Here is a 22,576-nt window from a genome sequence, read left to right as displayed (position 1 = left end):
GTTTTGTCTACTTTGCAAAATGTTTTTGTCTTTGACTTTTTAAACTTTATATAATATATATATATATATATATATATTTTGTTTCGCCCTTCATTACGTTCGTATGAATGATATGAAAATGAAATAAATTTTGGGCATTCTAACAAATTCTCAGTACTATATGAAAGGTGGCACGTACTATTTTGTTAATTACATACTCCAACTATATTGAGAGTCAATTTTGAAGCAAAATAAAGGTGTATTATGTGTATAAAATAGAATCAGAACGACATAAAGATAGACTATTGATATTTAATCGAAATGATCGAAAAAGGGAAACATAAATCTAATATATGTGAGCCACTTACTATTTTACGAAATAATTACTAATTGTTCATAACAAACTTATGGTAATGATTGTTAAAAAAAACTTATGGTAATCACATTGACAACTCGCATCGATCACATCCACATGTTTAAGGTTCATTATAGACTACTTGTTTTTATACCACCATTGTGACGTTAGATTTAACTTTGATGGAATATATAATGAACATAACATCTGACCGTTGTTTGCCAAGACGTTCTCTATAATATAAGATTTAGATGTATCAATACACCTAATTTAAATGAAAGGACTCAAAATAATTTCAACTTGTACATTTTGTCTGATACAATCATACAACTTTCACATGTTATTCACAATAACATATAGGTGTCATGCCAGATTCAGATCCAGCAGACCTACCACAGAAAAGGTCAAGCTTCTATTACCAAGTTTAAGACCAAAATTAATCAGGCAATAAAATTAGGGCAATTAAGCAAAGGTTTCACTATTTCCTACCACCCACCCACTAAACATTTTCTGATTTTGATCATGCACATGCACTGTCTCCTTCTCTCTTTGAAATCAAGCTCTGAGAATTTATGCTGCACCGTAAAATTCACGTTTCAAGGGTGTAATATTACAGGTCTCATTCGGGAACGGTGGAACCTTTCAACCTACTGCAGCTAGAGCCTAGATGAATGAATATAATGATTTTCGTGTCCTACAATTATATTTTCCATCTATAACTTTGGCCAAATACAACAACCAGAACACTAGAAAACAAAGCAGAATTCTAAATTGAAATTAACGATCGATTGGAACAGCAGAGAAGACCAGGTATATGGATGATCTATAAGAAGAGCCAATTCAACCCTATTAAACGTGTAATTTCTATGAGGTTCTGTTCAGGCCAATGATTATATCAGTACGTCTAAATCTTTTAGTATGATTTTGATTTTGTTTTGGTTGTAGTTGTTAAGTTCTTTTAAAAGCTTGCATCTGTACGTACGGCAATTTGATTATCAGTCAAATTCGCAAGCCTTTAGGTCGGCAATTTGGAATTTGGAGACATAGATGATGGATCATTAGAGAATGAATTACGTACGCTGGTAGATTTTGATGGAATTTTGACAAGTGTTTTGTATACTTTTCGTGGACAAGTTTAATTTGAAGGGTTTCCTTCAGAGGTTTCTGAGCTTCAATGCTTCGTCATTATCAAGAATTTGATGGAAAATTGACATGGTTTCGTAAGGGGCTAGGTCAATCTAATTTTCTTTCTTTCTATTAATCACCAACTTTGTTTTTGTCTATGAATGAATATATAAGGAACTCGTTTTCCACAAGTCAAGGTCTTCATAGATATCTAGCAGTGTTTGCTCAAGTGTTCTTATTGTTCTAGGATCACTGGTCGGAGATGTATGCAAATTTCGTTATGATTATTGTCCTTCATGATGCTGACATATGGTCGATTCTAATTTTGATTTACATTACTATTGTCTCATATATAACGTGAGGTGCGATAAATATGTCTCGCTGAAAAATATAGTAAAAGAAATGCAAATCCGACTTCAGTTTTGTATAAAAACAAATTAGTGATAAACCCATCCTTCAAGTCCATTTTTCATATAAACCTACACCCTTTTTTTTTTAATCTACACCCAAAACATATATCAACCTTCCTTATAGGGTTTTTTCTATAATTAATATATTTAAATTATTTATTTGAGTTCACGTTTTTGCCATTCTTGATGTAAATTGAAAATATCTCCATAAATATAGTTATTACAAGTTTTTAGTAAAAACATGCAACATTTATAAACATTAATGTTTGTATAAATTAAATGTTTAATTTAGTAAATCCGCTTTATCTTAAAGAATAGTCAAACGAAATAAATAAATTTATGTTATTTCTGTCTTAATATATCAAAGCAAGTCATGAATGCCTTAAAAAACTGTCAATTTGTCCCTTTGTTTTTTTTTCATTGCAAGGCTATCAGATCATATTTTTCAATATGGTCTTACATTCTTTCCTATTCAATTGTGTTTTTTTTTCTTATGGTTATCTAATTTCCCTTTTTTCAAGGTATGTTAGAACTCACACTCTCTACCTATAGAACTCACACTTCCTAACTTAAGGGGAAAGATATTGTACAACAGAAGATTTACCTATGTAGAAAAGATAATTTACCTATATGCAAAGAAGAATCTACACATTCCACAAAATTAACCTACTTAAAAGAAGATATGTACATATTCCATAGGATTCTACCATAGGTACGTAAATTAGAGGTACCCACACTCTCTACCTATAGAACCCACACTTCCTACCTTAGAGGTAGAATCCTATACAACAGAAGATTTGCCTCCGCAAAAATGATAATTAACCTATATGCAAGGAACAATCTACATATCCCACAAAATTAATCTACTGAATAGAAGTTACATACATATTACATAAGAAAAAAACCATTAAGTACGACAGTACGTACCTTACCTTGAAAAATCACCTCCCTTCCATGTTCAACCATCACACACTGTCGTCTAACACACAGTACAACAACTAATTTCCTAGGTAGAATACACTTCAAAATAGATTCAACTCAACAATAAATCACATATACCTATTTAATAGAACTCATATTTGAGTCATACCCTATAACACTTGAACCCCATAACAACAAACACATACAACTTATACAATTGAAAAATTAATACCTACCAAGCAGATTAAAGAAAAATAAAACTGGAATAAGCAGATGGAGAAGTTGTCGACAAAGCAACGCTACTCACCAATTGAGCGATTTATTTATATCACATATATCATGAATAAAGGTGGAGATATTGATTGAAAACACCCTCTACTTAGGTTCATATGAGGAGATTAACCTCAAGATCCCCCCCTATATTAATTTTTGTTGCTCTGATCATATTATTCATATATGAGAATGAAATCAATATCAGGCGCTGCAATCAAGGAGTAGATATTGAATTCAGTTTATTTATTCATAGTTGGGTTTGGAAAAAAATGGTAAATGCTTCAATCATGTGAAACATGTCATTTATGAGTTTTATGATTTTTGTATTTGGTGAGTTGCACATCTAGTAAATACCACAAGTATAAGGTTCTCTTATTTAAGTCTAAATTATTTTTTTAAAGAAAAAATTCAACCTATTAAATAAGTTTGGTGTAATTTTAAGAGGTGAGTTTAATTTAAAGTTGATCTAGCAGTTTGGGTGTATAAAATTGGTAAACAACACCAGTAGTACGTATAGATTCTATTAAACAACGTACAATTTGACTCGATGATTGAAGACGAAGTCTTCTACCATAAACAAAACTATTGTTACAGACTCTTCTGGCTAGTACTAACGTCATGGAAAAGCTAGAAACTTGACGTATATATAAACAGCTTCATCCATAAGTTTACTAGAAAGCTTAGTCAACTAAAACCCTGTTACAATCCTACCGGCCAGAAAGGTAAAAGGAAACTTCACTAGCCCACAGTAATAGTAAAAACCTGAAAAACATGGGAATAGAGTGGCCGACACGTGGAGAAGCAATTTCTTGGTGGGCTTGAATAAGACGAATACATATCGTGTGAAATGAGTGTAAACTGCAAACCCTACTCTTCTCCCAACCATCTAGAAGAAGATTAGGTTTGGAGCCATATATAGCATTATACCAGCTTAGTTGTCTTTCCCTTCGAAAGCTTCTAGAAGCCAGCCAGCCACCTGGTTTCAGTATATACCAATTGCTCATATCACCAAGTCCTTCCTTTCCATTTCTTTATCATAGATGATCTCTGATTTGATTGAGAAAAAATATATAGCAGTATATTTGTTTTGAGCCCTCCACGACTTTTTCTGAAGTGTCAAACCAAGACAGCCGTAAAAGAATGCTATTTCGCTTTTTTTAGTCCCTACCCTATTCTCCTGTGCAACCTTAAAAGAATTTAATGCTGGAAATGGATCGATTTCCCTAATTCATGTTTTGGCATAATGGAGAGAAACATGGAGTTTGGGTGGAAGAAGCAGAGTGATCAAGCTAATGTGGATGTCACTCCTTTCTTGCTCTTTGAGGATAGTGGGGATTCTGAAGCTGCTGATGAGGTTGTTTCTGATGTTCCCATGGCTGAGGATGATGCTGAGTCATGCAGCTGGGACTCAGCTGATATTTCCAGTGCTGATGAGCTCGTCATAATCGATGATGATGACGAAGATGATCGTGGTGTTCGAGAATATCGAAGTTACGTGGATGATCATGAGGAGGAAGAGGAAGTGGAAATGTCTTCAGTTTATCAGAGATGGGGGCACCAGCTGAAATCAACTGTTTCTGTAGATTCAACAAAGGAGTTTGAGATGTTGAATGAGGTGGAAAAGAGCAAGCTGTTTTGGGAGACTTGCTTGGCATCATGATACTGGTTGGCTCTATATATCTTTTTCCTGAGAGGATCTCTATCTCTATTTCTTACTTTGCTTTTGGAATTTAGTCTGGGGAAAGCTTAGATAAATCAAGCAGACTAGGAAAATCAAAAGTGTTTGTGTTACACATTTCTTTATTTCTTAGTGACAGCAATTGTACATAACAGATTCAGATATATATGTTCACTGTTTACTCTCTCTCTCTCTCTCTCTCTCTCTCTCTCTCTCTCTCTCTCTCTACCTGTTGTCTGTATAATTCTCTTACGAAATGGAAATCACAGTTTCTGGAATATGCCCAGAAATTAGAAGCTAGACTGCTACAGATTCCTCTGGTAATTAGACCATGAGTTGCTATAGTTCTTCGTTTTGTACCAGGAAATTGCATCACTGATAATGTATGAGAGAGTTGCCAAAAAAGTGAACTTTTAAATTTATGTCAGAAGTTCACTAGTAGGCATAGCAGTTTGTTTGTCCAACCTATAATGAACCATGATAGAAAGAAAAATGAAGTCTTTGATGATTGTAACAGTTCTCTGTACAGCAAAGTGCTTAGAATGCACCAACATAATGAGTTAAATTTTCTTAGTGATAGACAGGACCATATTATCATATAGAGACTATGATTTCTCTAATGGACTCTTTTGGAATGAATAACTTCATTGATTAAGGATCATTACACTCAGAGGCTATCATCAGTTCATCACCTGCATAGCTAATCTAGCTAAATTATTAGCTACAGTGTTTGCAGAGCGACGAACAAAAACAATCTAGCCCGTGAGGCCAAAAACATACTCCAACGCAAATCATCAATATAAAGCCCAATTCAGAATGATCAAGAGAACCATTCTAAACCGCATCCACCAACACCTGACAATTCTCTAATGGACTAATTAATTATAAACAAAGATAAAGAATAAGAAACTAGGACTCAAATGCTGGGAACAATGATTCATAAATGAAATCCTAGGAACAATGATTCATAACTGAAATCCTAGGAACAATGATTCATAACTGAAATCATGCGCTTCTATTAATTTCTTCATAAAGAGATAATCATGTCATGATACTACTACAAGCACAATTTCCTTTAGATAAACCTAACACAAGTAAACCTGAGACTTCCGCACAGAATACCATCAATATGATGAATGTGATGGTCAACTTCCCTACACTACCACAAATCGAGCATAAGTTCAGCCCGTAGCTGAACCCTTTCGCAGGTCACATCCAGGATCAACCACAACCAAACACTCCAGTGAAAGCATCCAGTAATTTACAAAAGCAAACATGACTTTGGACAACAAACCGAAATCTGCAGCATAAGTATAATCTGACCACCGTGGAAATGAAATGACATGTCAGAAAGTAGATGCAAACAAGGGCTTAGTTGAAACAGACTCCTACTACTCTGTCCTCCATATCCATCTCCTTCAAGGTTGAGCATGATATCGAAGGGCTCTCCATATCAGCGCATTTTCCAGAGTTGTCCCCACTACTTGCACGGAAGCCAGAATTCCCATTTTTGCTATCAACAGAAGATGTGCCAGATTCCATGTTGAAGCTCGAGCAACTTTGAGGACTCCCATACTCACCATGTGACTTACTTGTCACCTTACTTACCATTGCCATGCTATTTGGGGCTGTTCTCTTCTCATTCAATCGTCTTATGAAGCATTCTTCTATGTCACTGAGTGACCGGACTTCATCTTCATCTTCATCTCCACTGCTGTTGCTGTAGTGGGTATTTTCATCATAATCTGATGCAAGTCCTCTCAATTCAGAGTTGGTATCCATGTCTGGATGACTATCCATGTCCGGCTGACTATACAAGTCTGGATGGCTATCCATGTCTGGCTGACTATACAAGTCTGGCTGACTATACAAGTCTGGATGACTATACAAGTCTTCTTCTGATTGATGATCAGATAAACAAGATGACATGGGTGAATAACCTCCAGTTTCATCAGTCTCTTTGCGTTCCCTTAGTGTTTTCATAATCAGGGTCTTAAGCAAATTCATAACTTGAACCGCATGCATCAAAGCTGTTAGTGGATCAGACATCTGTTCAGGCAAAGAGTTGAAAAAAGAAATTGGTTAGTGAATTGCACGTAATTTGTAGCACTAGGGAAAGAAATATCCATTCTTGTTTTATAAAGTACCTGAGTCATGTTTGGAGCAAATACCATAGCAATATTTCTTGCATTCATTTTGTTGAATTCTTCTTCCTCAACAACATCAGCCATCAGACCGACAGCCCAGTTGAGTAATACAGCCTCAGTTGGCTTTAACTGCTTCACAAGCTCATAGGATTCCTCTTCTGTGCTGCACTGAAGAACTTCTTCAGGTGACAGTCCATCAAGCACTCCCGAAGGAAGTTCTCGAAACCAGGCTTTGATTAGGCCCGCTAAGCAATGAACATCTATGTCATCAGGCACAATGCCTCTGTTCAACTGGTTTCTCACAAACTCCTCTTTGCTGTTCTCCGGGTTTATACGAAATATTCCTTCTGCCTGCAAAAGTTTCATAGGAGTATAAGAACACTAATATGAAACAAAAGATACTCACAGACACACACAAAAGATTATTGATATCTGAAAAATGTTGTACCTTCAATCCTTCTTGTGAGTATAATCTCTCCTGCATCAGCAAGAGAATAGTAGGAACACTATTTCCTTTTGAATCAAAAGATAGCTGCATTGACTCTGCTGAGACGCCAAACACATTTGCACTGTATAAAGTGGATAGTTCAGAAGTTAGACATGAAACTCAGTGAATGCAAGTAAAAATTTAACTGTCAACTGCAAGATTACTTTTCTACTACTAACTATATAAGATACATCAGAACTTTCAGCACTTTAAAGTGTTAGATCTCTCACTATGGCACTACAGCAAGAACCAGAATTCAAAGACGGAGCTTGTATATTGATCAAAATCTTCAATTTAACTTTACTTTACTAGAACACTGAATCTAACAGAAGATCGGCAATTTTTCAAGAACTAAGCATATAATAGTTACAAGGATTCGCCAAAATACTTTATTCAAAGCTACCGCAATCTGGAAACACTAAATCACAAGCTTCAACAGCTAGACGAGCAGCAATTTAGCTCACTCCCCTAAACCAAACCAACCAAGCAGCTCAATTCAAGACTCAAAACTTCTAAAACACCCTAAACAACAATAATTCAAGCAAAACCCAATTTAAAATTCACAAAACCCAACACAACACAAACTCAACCATTAAGCAAAACCCAATTCCAATCTCACAAACCGAACACAACCTATAAACCAAAGACAAGATCTTTCCTCTCACCTAGCACTCGGAACCCGACCAGGAACCTCAACCTCAAACTCGACCGGAAGACCCAGAAACCCGTTAAACCTGTCGAAAGTGACATGCGTGACATGCCGCACATTTGTCGGCCACCCGATCTCCATATTATTAACGGCCGAGATCACCTCCTCACCCCTCTCCACGAGGCACGCCACCATCGATTTCCTCACCGCCGCCAGCAACACATCCACCAGCGACAGCTGGCTCTGCTCCTCCTCCTCCTCCTCCTCCGAGCTCTTCTTCCCCTCTTTACAGCAGCCGCCGCCCCTCGTGACCATCACGAGCCCCGTCATCTGTAATTCTTCTGGGTATGATGAGTTATGAAACCCAGTGGGGGTTTCTTCAGCTGGGAGTGAAGAGTAGAGTGGGTTTGAATATGTGATTGGGTTATTAGAAGAAGAGGAGGGTTTGCATTTATGTGTTTTGGGGTTTTTCAAGTTCCAACTTGGTTTCTTTTCCTCCATTTCAAACGGCCACTCGTTTCAAATTTCTTCTTTATCTCCGGTGGTTTTGGGGAACTTCACCTCCTCCTTGTCTGCTAATTACAAACCTGCCACTTTCACCCTTTGTTCAACTCCACCGTAATTTCCGACCAATTTTTCGCATTTGACCTTATCGATATCTCTGGTAAAAATCATATAGCATACACAGTGACTGTGTTTTTCTACTTTATATACGTAAAACTGATCTGATTCAGTTACTAAGTCCTATTATAGATGTTTATTTAAGTTTTACACTGAATTGAACAATGTAATATGTGATCTGATTCGGTTACTAATTTTTATTATAGATGTTCATTTTAGTTACACACTGAATTGAACAATGTAATGTGTAACCCGTACGTTTCGGATCTTTCATAAATAAGTTTTATATCTTCTTCATAATTTGGTTTGGCATCCGCATTAAAAAGTTAACTATTAGTTGACATTTTAACTAAGTTCAGAAGCTTACCTTTCTTAATGAGAGATTTGTAACTATTATGAATCATGAGATGAGTCAGATGACCTTGCATTCATAACTCCGTAAGGTCATTTTCCAAGGCATCCTTGGTCCCTCATTGGAATTTAAAATATAAGACAAAATTTTCTCTTGCATTTGCTATGGAAGAAGAAAGGGAAGGTGAAAAATTCAAATTTGGAGTGGGATCGGACCGTATGACCTTAGCGAATGATGAGTGTGACTGCCCCACAGGATAAAGACATAACGGGGTTCCATTCTTTTGTTTCTTTATTTAACCAATTCATATTGATTGGAATTTGCAGTATTCTATTCTTTCATTTCCAAATATAATGTTTGTCATCTAGTCTGGTCATGAAGATCCTGGTTTTGATTTGAGAGTAGGATTATTGGTTCTACTCTTTTTGGATTCATGCTCTGCTTTACCTAGATCTCACCCCACTGACCTAACCCAACCACAATTTGTTGCTTCATTCGTATACTTGTAGTTGCTTCAATAAATATAAACTGGATCTATATAATATTTCCAAAAAAAAACAAAATGTATCGAAAATTTTAATGTATAGTGAACAACGACATCGATGTAATTGGTGTCAAACAAGTTATGACTGTTCATGGTAGAAGAGATGGAAGAATCACAAGAACAATCAAATTAAGTTTAATGGCATTGCAAGTTTGCAACTGATCCTAAACTTTTTTTTTTATGACAGTGAAGGTTCACACAATTGGAGTAGGCCGCTGTAGAGCCTTTGACAACAGGCTCTACAACTTCACCGGAAAAGGTGATCAAGATCCTTCTCTGAATGCAACCTATGCACAATTTTTGAAGCCAAATGCACAGACCTGTGCTCTTCTAATGACACAGCAACAGTGGAAATGGTTCCAGGGAGCTCTTAAAAATTTGATCATGACTACTATTCTATCCTCAAGCAACACAGGTGCAATCAGACATGCAGCCCTCTTAACAAACAAGGATCCGAACAAAATCGTCCACGAGTTGGATGACAATAAGTTCTTGAGGGAGTTTGCTAAATCGATGAAGAGGATGGGGGCCTTTGAGGTCGTTACAGGAATGGTTTGGTGAGATCATGAAGTGTGGGGGTTGTCAATGCCGATTCATCCAAGCTGACCAAGCAGAATTTATTTTCGGAGATATAGATGCATGTGTTGGTGAATCATACAGCCTGCAGTGTCCTGGTTTCAGTGCTCATCTATCAATGACACAGTAATCTCATCCAAATTTAGAGGAAAGGTCTACCAAGAATGCAGAGACAATAGTTGGGAAACCCCTTTTTACTAGTCAATACTCAAATGATCGAGCTTTTCACAATGCTGAACTACTGAACACAAAACCAATACGTTTTTCACAGTAACAGTATCGATCAAGCTTCAATTTTCCTGTTCTTCAAATCCTTAGATAAATAAAGTTTAAGATCTGAAACTTCTCCAACTGTTTGCAATTGTTTCTGAAAATATGAGTTGCAATCATTTTACATCTTTCAGTTTTCGAGCACATATTCATAGTACAGCAGCCAACAGATCGAGTCCATACACTACTAAAGCTAATGATTAATAACTAAATAAGCCATAGAGATGCACCAAATATGTGAAGATGCACGGCAAAGATACTTTGTGTAATGCATGATATATTAAACTGCTAATGATGATCTTACTTTGTTGATGAAAGTTGATGTATTATGACATCAGAAACTTATTTTTCCAACTCCATAGTAAAGTCGTGACTATTAAAAGCGATCAATTTTCCTAGCAATCAAAAGAGTATATAGCAGTATGAAATAAGTGACAAACATAGTAGTACCTCCAGATCTAACACAATCACCCTAGAACTGTTAACATGTTGGCAAGATCACACATCCGAAGAATTAAGTTTCCCTTGGTACACACTGAACAGTTGAGGTACTTGGTTCAGAAGTTGAGATTTCTACTCACAATCAAGTCAAGGAGTACTCTGAATACGATTAAAACAGTAGACTAGAGGTGGCCAATGAGCCCAAAAGCCTGAGCCAGCCCATTAAAATCTCCTTATTGTAATGGATTGGGCTGGGCCGAGATATTTTGGCCCATGACCCAGCACGTCTCGAGCCCGTTTTTAGCCCGGTACGGACTGGACACGATAAATTCATGGGCCGACCCATTAAATACATAATTTTATATTATTTATATAAATATTTAAACAATTATCATTATTAAACTTGAATATTATACTTTTTAAATTAAAATCTCTTAATTATTTCATTATTTTATCTACAATATTTCACATATATTATCAAGTTACTGAAAAAAACATCATTTTTTTGACATACGTAACGTTTTAAAAATAAAATTATAAAATATGTTGTATTATTTTATTTATTTTACTATTGTAAATAGTTATATAAAATAATATTTTAAGTACATAATATTTTTTATTTTAATTGTCATATAATGCTAATGGTTCAGGCTTGCCCGCTTTTTGACCCGGCACAAACCTGGTCCGAAATGAGCTTGAGTCGTGAACCGGGCCAGCCGGACTTAATATTTAAATAAATAGACTAATCCGAACCCGACACGATAAATAAATTGGCCAAACGTTTGCCGGCTTCCCCTCAATCCTATCTAGTCTAGACTGAGAAGGCTAATTCAAACTTTCTAGCCTTGGACTGTTATAAACTAAACTCACCAACTACAAGGTGCATAAATCCACTTTTCCTTGGTATACATTCGACAATTGGGGTACTTCGTCGAGATATTTCGTGAGATAAGCACTCAAGAAGTACTTCTCTGCCGTCTTAGCAACATAACTGAAACTCAAGTTCTCCTCTTCTATCAATCCTTTCGAAAGCAAAACTCTAACAACTGAAAACCTCGGGATGATTCTCTTCTCCAAGCTGTAGGACAAAATATCGGGCAACTCGGCAACTGCTTGTGACTCCAACCCCATCTTGTTCACTAAGAAATCCATTGTTGCCATTAATTTCTTCTCCGACAGAATCATACACCGTGGATCCCTCCTGAAGGCAGACACAATATGATTATCAGACCAACCCCACCTTTTATAAGCTTCTTGACATCGTTTCCATGTGGCTTTTCTATCCAATACATGCATGGCCTGCACAAAGTGGAACCTTTCAGGGTCAAATCCCATTTCTTTGGCCTCACCAACAACTCGACTGAACAATTCAGGGTTTTTCATCACTAAAGGAGTAGAATTTGTTACCAAATAGGCAATATAGGACTGTGGCATGCTCAATTCCCTCAGGAACCCAATATTGGGTGATACATTCTTTGAGAGGTTCTTCATGAAAATCCAAGAGCAGCGCTTCCAAATGTAGATGACCTTGACATCAGAGAGCACCATGCTTTTGAGGAAGGTATAACAGGGTATGAGGCCGTTTTCCAAGCTTCAGCCGAAAAGAAATGGGTTGTATGTCAGTACTGTTGCAAGGTCGAGCCTTGAGATTCCTATGGAGCTCAAAAACTCAAGCTTTGGCAGAAGGGTTTTCTGGGCATCGGCGACTAGAATATGTGGGTGTCTTCGCACAAGAGTTGAGATCTGGGCATCTGAGAATTCGTAGTGTTTCAAAAGAGTTAAAACCGAGTCCGGTTTCTCTAGAGATTGAAGCTTTACCTTTTGGGATACTAGAGTAGCGGATTCTCGGGACAATCCACACGAGTTAACAAGGTAGGAGACTGCGCAATCATATTGGCCGGCTGGGATTCCAGAGCTGCTGATAAGTCTTGCACCAAATTGTGAAGGCATCCATTCCCATGTCTGCATAACAGCTGAGAAAATCTGAGGCTCTTGCTGACAATGAAGCGGGTTGTCATACTGATTCTCTCCGTCGCCACTCCCTTCTGATTTAAGAGAGACCAGCGAGATACAGTAGTCCCCAATTTCTGAAAGGCAGTGGGATTTACATACCCTATTTACAAACTCGTTACTTTTTTTTTAATGTCGGCAGAGTGAGCTAAGTCAGCTAACATTTCGACAAAGTTGTTTATAAATATAGTGAAAAATCATAGTATAGATTTTAGAATTTAATAAACTCTGGGTAATTTAGGTAGTTTAAAAATTTAATAAGTTAATATGTCAACTCTCATTTATATTAATAGAAGATATATGACTCTACTCAAAAAAATGTTTTTCACATGTTCGAATTTGGGCTTCTTATAAAAAGATTCATAATGAAGAAATTAATCATTTAAGTTTTGAAAATTATAAAATGGTCACCTAATTGGATTTCTTAAACGGTTACCCCTATTTTTCTTAAAATTTACGTCTCGTACCACTCAGATTTTCCATGTCTCTCTCTTTCGCCCTCGACGACTCCGCCTCCTCTAAAACCAAACTCCATCTATGCCAGCCCCTTGCCATCCAAGCTTCGTCGTCGTCGGATCAACACCCACCACAATCACAAACTCTGATGAGCAACTAATCAGCGTCACTGATCAAAAGACTCAACCGAGTTCATCGACGCCAACATACAATTCCAAAAGCTCGGCCACACATCTCCGACTTAAGGAGCGAGCCTAGTACGACTATGATTGCTCCTAGATATTCTTCACCGATCCCTACCGTAAGCTCTCGTATACTTGTCGCTCGACCGTGCCGGCACCGGTGACACCAATCCTCTTCCTCCTCATTTTTGTTGCGTCTCTACCGAATCCATACCTCATGGCGACCTCGATGTTGCTGACTCAATAATTCTTCAAGATCAAGGCAAAGATGGAGATGAACTCGGTGGTGACGACGATATCGGTAATGTTGATCGACAACAGTTTTACTGGGTTGGGCGGGTACATGGGTTTCTTAAACCAAGAAGTTTTGTTGGAGCAGCGAGGTTCTAGTTATCTGGAGGCGATGACACTGAGGAGAGGACGACCTTGACTGTGCTGCTGCCAATGGTCTAAATAGCGGTTATCGGCATCGTATCGGTTTTGTAAAATAAGGATAGAACGGGGATATATCGGATTTATCGTTTTTGTTAATTTTTAATTTAAATTTAATATATTTATAAACATATACTTCAAAATATTCAAAATATACCAAATAATATTAATTACTAAGTACCAATTGAACAAAAATAGATGCACAAAAGATAGATTGAGATATTGATTATGGATTCATGTATTATAAACTCTCTCATCACCGAAATCAAAGTCAAACTCATTTTCTCCATTATCTTCATCCTCATCTTCTGAGATAAAATCATCTTCATAAAACTTTCTTACCTCTCGGACTTCCCTCAAGGGTGGTACCACACTACTCACTTCGGACACTTGTTCATCTATTGTCAAATCTTCAATGACATTACCTTCAACAAGACATTCTTGTGCTTTCCTAGCTTCTTTGGCAAATAGTACCTCATTTCCCTTATCCTTCCTTCGGTTTTTGTTGATGATTTTGACATTGAAGTGAACATATACCAACTTGCTCATCCTTGCGGTATCTAGCGTATTCCTCTTCTTTGTGTGTATCCCTTGAAATGTGCTCCAATTTCTCTCACACTCGGATGAGCTTGTGGTTGCGTTGAAAGATCTGAAGCTACAAAGAGTGAAGCAGCAAAGCCTTCTGCCTATTTGCACTGAAATGTCTCAAAAGGACATCGTCTCCTTAAAAAAAATCACTGAAAAAAAAAGTCAACGAAAAAGTCACCGAAAAAAAAAATCCACCGAAATATCAGGTCAAACTGAGTTTGACCCAATATATCGCATGTTGACCCAATATTTTGAGTTGACTGATATATTGTGGCGATATGATATTTATTCTATCGGTTTCTAAATGTCACCAATATATCACCGATATATCCTCGATATATCCCGATATTTAGAACACTGGCTGCTGCTACTACTAACACAAATCTCGGTGGAAAAAATACTAAGTTTAGAGAAGATACACTAATGGGTGCCATAACAATATTTTGGGTGCCCATTGGAAATATGTATATATTCAACCTACAAGCAGCTCGTTTTAGTACTCGCTGGACTCAACTCCAAGGTTATTTCATCGTTGGGACATAATGAAAGTCACAACATCATTCACACTATAACTCACAGTGTGTGATTGGTAGTATGATTATCAATTTACCTGTCACACTACTCGTCACATTACGTGTCACACTACTCATCACATAACAAAGTTAGTGTGACTATCAGTTTACACATCACACTACATATCACATAACAATATTTATGTGACTGGTGGCATGACTCATAGTGTAGCTGATGAATTTTGTGTGACTGGTGGTGTGGTGTTATGTACGAAAACATTAGTGTCGATATTTGGATTGAAGAAGTTCACAATCACATAACAATAAACAAATGTTAGTTATTTTTAGTCTTATTCTTATACTTCTTCTTCCTATTCTTCTTCTCACAACATAGTCACATAAAAGAGTGTGATTGGTAATGTGATAGGTAATGTGACAGGTAGTGTGACAATTAGTGTAACAGATAGTGTAACATATAGTGTTACGCACGCTAAGCCCTAAATGCAAAACTAAAAAATACTAAACCCTCTAGGGTTTACGGTTTCTAAGGTTTAGCGTAAATGCTAAACATTGTTCTGCGACGCTTCATTGTGATAGCTAGTGTGATAGTAGTTGTAGCTGGTTGTGTTAAAGGTATTGTGACAAATAGTGTGACAGGTAGTGTGACAGTTAGTGTAACAGAGATTATGACAGTTAGTGTGATAGTTAGTGTAACAGGTAGTGTATGTGACAAATAATATGACAGTTAGTGCGATAGTAGTGTAACATGCCGAAAGAAATGTCTAAATAAGCGAAATTATGTTAAAATTTAAAGGATAATAGTATGACTATACTCAGAATGAAGGAAATAACTATAATTATGAAGTCTTGAGCTCCGGTTTCGCCATAATAGTTTGGAGAACCACCATGGACAACGTCAGCCCCTTACGAGGGTTGCTGCGTTTTGTACGGTGATTGGTTCGGAATGGGTATGTATTAAATGAAAGAGGAGAGATATATATTTTCCAACGGTACTTACCATGCTCAAATCCATCGCCAGACGGTAAAATTATGGCCGAAATTGGAATAAGGAAAAAAAAAGCTAAGAAAGGGTAAAACAGTCTGAAAATATTTAAAAAATTGACTGTATTATAAATTTGTTTAAACTTTGTTGACTATTTTATAATTTCAGGTAAAATGAGTTTACTTTTATAATAGGGAAATAAGTGGTGATATTTTTCTAATTTATGATGAGAAAATTGTATTATTTTATAAATAGTTGATTTGAGAAGTTCAAGATCACATAACAATAAACAACTGTTCGTTATTTATAGTCATTGTTTTCTCCTTTTTCTTCTTCGCTTTTCTTCTTGTCACAACATAGTTACATAAATCAATGTGATAAGTAGTGTGAGAAGTAGTGTGATAGTGAGTGTGACAAATTGTGTGATAGTTAGTGTGATAGGTCGAGAGAAATGTCTGAATATGTGAAGTTATGTTAAGATTCAAAAGAGATTGGTATGAGTATTCTAATAATGAAAAGAATAACTAGAATTAAGGAGTCTTGAGTTCCGATGTTGAAATAGCTTTGAGCACCACCATGAATGCCGGTAACCCCTTGCGAAGGTTGTTGCGCCTTGTATGGTGGTCGGTTTGGAGTGGATATGGTATCAAATGAAAGAGGGAAGATATATCTTTTTCAACAGTACTAATCATACTCAAATTCATCGTCGGACAACAAAGTTATGCCTTGAATTATAAGAATAATGAAAAAGAAGAATATGATGAAGAAGAATAGTGTAAAAAGGTAAACTAGTTCGGAAAAATATTTAAAAATGATTATTTTCTAATTTTAATTAAATCTTGTTAATTATTTTTTTAATTTTTTCTAATCAATAAGATGAAAATTTTATAATTAAAAAATAAATTGTGACAATTTTATAATTTATGATGAAAAATAATACTATTTTATAATATGTCCATTGATCCCCATAATACTAAAGATAATAAACTACATTAAGCACTGCATGTAGAAAATAAACTCTCGTAAAATCATATTTAATGCTAGCTACATTCGTTCTCATTTAAAGATATGACAAGATCTGTATAACACAAATAAAAACAATATATGATCCAACATATTACCAAAGATAATAGTGTACATTAAGCATTGCATATAGGAAATAAACTATCGTAAGTTCTCATTCAATTCTAGTTACATTTGAAGATATCACAAGTTCTGTATAACGGGCCTTTTTCAATAAGATTCATCCATTTTTTAATTTTATATTTATATCTCGATCGTTTAGTTTTTAGATATATATGAGTAGATTATCCATGCAAAATTTCATCAAAATTGATAATCGTTAAGACATTTTTAAATGTGATTTACTCATTATGACCTTGAACGGTTTATATTTAACAATTTTGGTTCGTTCACTTATTTGATATATTTTGATACTTTAATGATAACTAAATTTGCTGAAAATTTGTATATCTAATATACATTTATGTCCCTACTATCTAAACGGTTGAGATGAAAAAATATGACCGAAAAATAGGTTTAAATAACAATTACTTAGAAAGTCATCAACAAGATAGTCTTCATTGGGAAAATATCTCTTGTATAACACCAATATTTTCCTCCAATTTATTTATATTCACGTGCATACTTCAAATTTCAACTGTACTCTCACAAAATTACAGTCATCGTAACTATAGGCCAACACTCAATTTGATAACCCCAACCTCTAAATTTCTATTGAGATTCATACCCCGTCATATGAAAATGAATATGATTTTCTGGATGATTAAATAGTCGTACTGATACATTTTTATTTATCACAATAAAACATATAGTTTGGTGCTATTTTTAATTACTTCCAATGTCTCATAACATGAAGCAAAAAAAAACACCTTGCGACTATGAAAGTATGAATAATTAGTAACACATACAAAACAAAAATCTAAACACATATATAGACCGGTATGAGATAAAATTGAATACCAAAATTTCATCTCAATTGCATTTCATACGCAGTAGTCAGTAAGTGGTCACACAACACAAATGTCAAAAAAATAAAAAATAAAAAATTCACAAAAAAGAAATCAAACTTTGGACGATCATATGGCCCAAGTCTGTATAAAGCCCACCAAACACAGCTGGCCCAACTACTCAATCACCTCTTCAAGTCCTCATCGCTCTCGGAAATCTCACCGTCACTCCATTCCAGTTTCCGAACTGATTCCTTCTCCTTTTCCCCTCCCACAAGTAAACCTTTTCTTCCACCGAACTTCACCCAACCCATTTACATATATTCTCATCAAAACCTCAACTTTCGCAAAGCCACCGATTCCGGCGACCATGTTGCTCAGAATTCGCAGCCGCGACGGCCTCGAACGCCTCACAGTCGACAACCCACAACACGCCACAGTCGCCCAGCTCAAATCGCTGATCCAAACCAACCTCCGAATCCCCATAGAGAACCAAACCCTCTCCACCAACCAAAACCTCCTCCTCGCCAAGACCGCCGACGACCTCACTCGCTTCGCCGACATGTCCAATCCCACCACTCCTCTCTCCGCGCTCAATCTCGGCCACGGCTCGATCGTCTTCCTCGCCTACGACGGCGAGCGCACCGTCGCCGGGCCCAATTTTCACCCGGCCGGGTCGTTCGGCCGGAAGATGACCATGGACGACCTCATCGCCAAGCAGATGAAGGTCACGCGCCAGGAGACTCCCCACTGCGAGCTCGTCTCCTTCGACCGCGACTGCGCCAACGCGTTCCAGCGCTACGTGAACGACACGCTCGCCTTCGCGGTGAAGCGCGGCGGGCTCATGTACGGCACGGTGTCGGAGGAGGGGAAGGTGGAGGTGGACTTCATCTACGAGCCGCCGCAGAACGGGACGGAGGAGGTGCTGACGATTTTCCGGGACCCGGAGGAGGAGAAGGCGGTGGAGGCGATTGCGCTGGGCCTGGGGATGAGGCGGGTCGGGTTTATATTCACACAGTCGGTGGGGCAGGACAAGAAGGACTATACGTTGTCGAACAGGGAGGTGCTGCAGGCGGCGGAGCTTCATGCCGAGAGTGGGCTGAAAGAGTGGGTGACTGCAATGGTGAAGCTGGAAGTGAATGAGGATGGTGAGGCGGCTGTGCATTTCGAAGCTTTTCAGATGAGTGATATGTGTGTTAGGTTGTTTAAGGAGGGGTGGTTCGAGACGGAGATTGGGGAGGATCAAGATCCCAAGCTGTCGAAGATGAAGAAGGATGTTGTTGTTGGAGTGAAGGATACTAGAGAGGTGGACAATGATTTTTTCTTGGTCGTCGTGGGGATCTCCGATCACCAGGTAACCACAGTTCTCTAAACTTGTTTGGTCTTTTTTCCTTACCTGTGTTGCACTCTATATATACTTATTTAGAGTGTTGTTTTGTGTTGCTGATAGTTGATATAGGATAGGGCCTCACATAGCGTCGTGTGTTGTTGTGGTGTTTAGTCCAAAGAAATATATGTGCACACTGCTGCTGTTATGAACTTGTAGAGTCAATCACCCCGTAGCATTTTGGCGTGAGTAAAAGGAAGAAACTTTGTTCTTGGAGTTTGCAGATTGGGGCATGACCAGCCTCATCTTAATCTAGGTATCTAGGAAGTGCTAAAATGAAAAGGAAGAGTTTAGAGTTAGGCTAAACTGTCCACAATATAAACATGCATTAAGAAAGACGTTTTGTTGGCTTATTAAGTCGTCGCTTATAAGAACGGTATAGAATCTTAACTAAGTTCATTCTTTTCTTGAGCTTGGATGTAGAGAAAATTCTGTTCCTTTTGCAAGTGAGTGTTGTGAGTCTCGTTTTATGTGACTAACCTCTCCCTTATTGTGTCTCATAGTTGGTGTCTATCTGTTTGGTGTACAAAATCATTGGTGCATCTAGGATGGTTTATAATTGATTTTGATAGCTGAGGGTTTGATATAGCTTTTGGTTATGAACTATTCATTGCCAGACATTACACCTGTGCTTTTTAAAGCTTTGTTTGCTTATAGTGAGTAGTCAGATACACATCATTTAGTAACTTTGATGACATCATTTTGGTTTTGGATCCACTTTTAGTAAATGGGTGGTTTTGGTGCTTTATTAGCTATTCTGAGATTTGTTGTAATGGTTGGAGGGAGAGATGTTGAACATGTTGTAATTTGGGCAGTTTAAGAGACAAGATTGTTTCATCTCCCCCTAATTTGGCCTTTTTTCGCCGAATATTCTTTTTGTCAAAATGGATGCAAACTGCAAACTGCTTTTGCAAACTCTCAATTTTTTCAAGGCTTCAACTGCAAACTGTGTTTGTTATGCAAAGTTTCTTCAGCTTACCTGTTTAGGAAACAGTACATATAGATGTTAAATATGCTTAGATTGACTAGGATAAAGGTTATGACTGTATTGGGGTGAGAGAGATGCATGGATAGCTAGATTGAGTAGGATTAAGGTTAAGAATGTAATGGGGTGAGAGGGATGCATGGATAGCTAGATTGAGTAGGATTGAGGTTAAGAATGTAATGGGGTGAGAGGGATGCATGGTTAGCTTACTTGTTATCATTGACTAATTTAGACTTTATGCACTTGGGGATGATTGATGTATGAACTTGTTGTAATTTGTCTTCCCTAATTTACATTTGTATTTCTTATTTTATTTGAATTGCAATGATAAATGACTCATGTTTACTTGTATTGCAATGCAGGGTCCTCTTTCATCCACCTTTCCCATTGAGAATCGTATCACTGCTGTGACAGCGAGAGATCTGAAAACCCATCTGGATCGTGCTAAGAATCTTCCATATGTGAAGCGTATTGCAGATTTTCACTTGATGCTTTTACTTCGAGGGTTTTTAGATGCTAACGCTGATCTTCCTGCTTTGGCCCAGTGCGTCCTTACACAGTCAGCCATACCTGAAGGCTACCAGGTATTAATCGATTCGATGGCCAATGCTGCTTGATGCTGCTTTGGGCACCCCTTAAGGGAATCCATACATTCTATGGTCTAAGCGATTCTGGCCTACCAATGATCCTTTTCAGTAATTAGCTGCGATGCAGCAATCCATGTTGCTTTCTGGGGCCATGTATCACTCAAAAGGTGGCTTTGCCCCTATGTAGGTTTAAGTCTTTGCACAGGAGAGCTTTCGTAAGTTATGTACCCTTAACATTCATGTGCTATATTGCATCAAATGGCCTGGATATTTATGCCTTTTTCCTCCATTCTTGTACTCCTAGTCATTCTGTTCTGATTGAGGTCACGGCAACGCGATACACTTTGGTGGCTTTGTAGTTCCCAACTTCCCATAGTTACTTGAACGTTGCGAGGGGGTTCAAGCATTATGCTCCATCCTCTTAATCATTTCAATAAGTTGGATTCCAGCTCTTATCACATCTAAATTGTAGAACTAAAAAATATAAGTTGAATTCTTCGGATCAACTGCCGAAACGGCAAGACATTGACAATAAAATCTTCAGGGACTAAATCGATGAAGAGGATGGGGCCTTTTTGAGGTCGTTACAGGAACGGTGGTGAGAACTTCATGAAGAAGTTTGGGGGTTGTCAAGGCCGATTAATCCAAGCGGGATTTATTTTCGGAGACATAGATGCATGTGTAAATGAATAATACAGCCTGCAGTGTTCTGGGTTCTTTAAATCATTCAGTGCTCATCTATCAATAACATAATAATCTCATCAATATTTAAGAGGAAAGGTCTACCAAGAATGCAGAGACAATATTTGGGAAACCCCTTTAGTCGATACTCATATGATCGACTGATCGAGCTTTTCACAATGGTGAACTGCTGAAGACAAACCAAAAAGCTTTTCACAGTAACAGTATCGATCAAGCTTCCATTTTCCTGTCCTACAAATCCTTATGGAAATAAACTTTTAAGAGCCGAAACTTCTCCAACTAATGCAATTGTTTCTGAAAATATGCTTTGCAATCTTCTTTCAGTTTTCGAGGTCATCTTCATAGTACAGCAGCCAACAGATCGAGTCCACACAAATCTATAAGCTAATGATTAAAAACTTAATAACCCATAGAGATGCACCAACAATAATCTATGAAGTATTGATTCTTGATCCAGCTTTTACATTTGTGACAACCATAAAGTAACCAGTAAGAGTGATCTAGAGAAGTAATGCATGATATAGTCAATTGCTGAATATCAAATATCTTACTTTGTTGACGATAGTTGATGTATTATGACATAAACTTATTTTTCCAATTCCAGACCAAAGTCAGTGACGATCGCTTTCCTAGAAATCAAAGGAGCAAATACCAGTATGAAATTATTGACAAACCTAGTAGTACCTCCGGATCTAACACAATTACCCTACAGCTGTTAACGGCAAGGTCACACATCCGAATTCCGAAGAGTCAAGTTTCCCTTGGTACACACTGAACAGTTGAGGTATTTGGTTCAGAAGTTGAGACTACTCTGAATACGATTAAAACAGTAGACAAACTCGGCTTCTCCTCATTTATCAACCGACCACCTTGGGATAATGGGATGGTCCTCTTCTCAAGCTGAAATAAAACAAAAAAATTGGGATGATTTGCA

General features: G+C 37.3%; 5 protein-coding genes across 5 annotated transcripts; 3 read left to right on the top strand and 2 right to left on the bottom strand.

The window, feature by feature from the left end:
• Positions 1–4,306: 4,306 nt before the first annotated feature.
• Positions 4,307–4,723, top strand: LOC126784160 (uncharacterized). Its single transcript, XM_050509645.1, has one exon. It carries the CDS (start codon positions 4,307–4,309, stop codon positions 4,721–4,723), a length of 417 nt encoding a protein of 138 aa, XP_050365602.1.
• A 1,016-nt stretch (positions 4,724–5,739) lies between these two features.
• LOC126805540 (rho GTPase-activating protein 2-like) lies at positions 5,740–8,524 on the bottom strand. The gene is made up of 4 exons (XM_050532333.1): positions 8,041–8,524; positions 7,337–7,457; positions 6,889–7,239; positions 5,740–6,790 (listed from the first exon to the last, which is right to left on the bottom strand). Exons 1-4 carry the CDS (start codon positions 8,352–8,354, stop codon positions 6,113–6,115), a joined length of 1,464 nt encoding a protein of 487 aa, XP_050388290.1. The 5' UTR covers positions 8,355–8,524; the 3' UTR covers positions 5,740–6,112.
• A 1,098-nt stretch (positions 8,525–9,622) lies between these two features.
• LOC126784159 (peroxidase 56-like) lies at positions 9,623–10,102 on the top strand. Its single transcript, XM_050509644.1, has 2 exons — positions 9,623–9,635; positions 9,729–10,102. The coding sequence occupies exons 1-2, from the start codon at positions 9,623–9,625 to the stop codon at positions 10,100–10,102; spliced, it is 387 nt and encodes a 128-aa protein (XP_050365601.1).
• A 1,518-nt stretch (positions 10,103–11,620) lies between these two features.
• On the bottom strand, positions 11,621–12,516 carry LOC126805541 (uncharacterized). The gene is made up of 2 exons (XM_050532334.1): positions 12,236–12,516; positions 11,621–12,127 (listed from the first exon to the last, which is right to left on the bottom strand). The coding sequence occupies exons 1-2, from the start codon at positions 12,374–12,376 to the stop codon at positions 11,702–11,704; spliced, it is 567 nt and encodes a 188-aa protein (XP_050388291.1). The 5' UTR covers positions 12,377–12,516; the 3' UTR covers positions 11,621–11,701.
• Positions 12,517–18,180: 5,664 nt separating this feature from the next.
• Positions 18,181–21,229, top strand: LOC126782948 (NPL4-like protein 2). Its single transcript, XM_050508306.1, has 2 exons — positions 18,181–19,335; positions 20,716–21,229. Exons 1-2 carry the CDS (start codon positions 18,352–18,354, stop codon positions 20,968–20,970), a joined length of 1,239 nt encoding a protein of 412 aa, XP_050364263.1. The 5' UTR covers positions 18,181–18,351; the 3' UTR covers positions 20,971–21,229.
• Positions 21,230–22,576: the final 1,347 nt, after the last annotated feature.

This window comes from Argentina anserina, chromosome 2 (genome assembly GCF_933775445.1).
Source record: "Argentina anserina chromosome 2, drPotAnse1.1, whole genome shotgun sequence".
Taxonomy (NCBI): Eukaryota; Viridiplantae; Streptophyta; class Magnoliopsida; order Rosales; family Rosaceae; genus Argentina; species Argentina anserina.
Note: the sequence above shows the minus strand (reverse complement) of the source record. Positions and strands in the feature narration are given on the sequence as shown.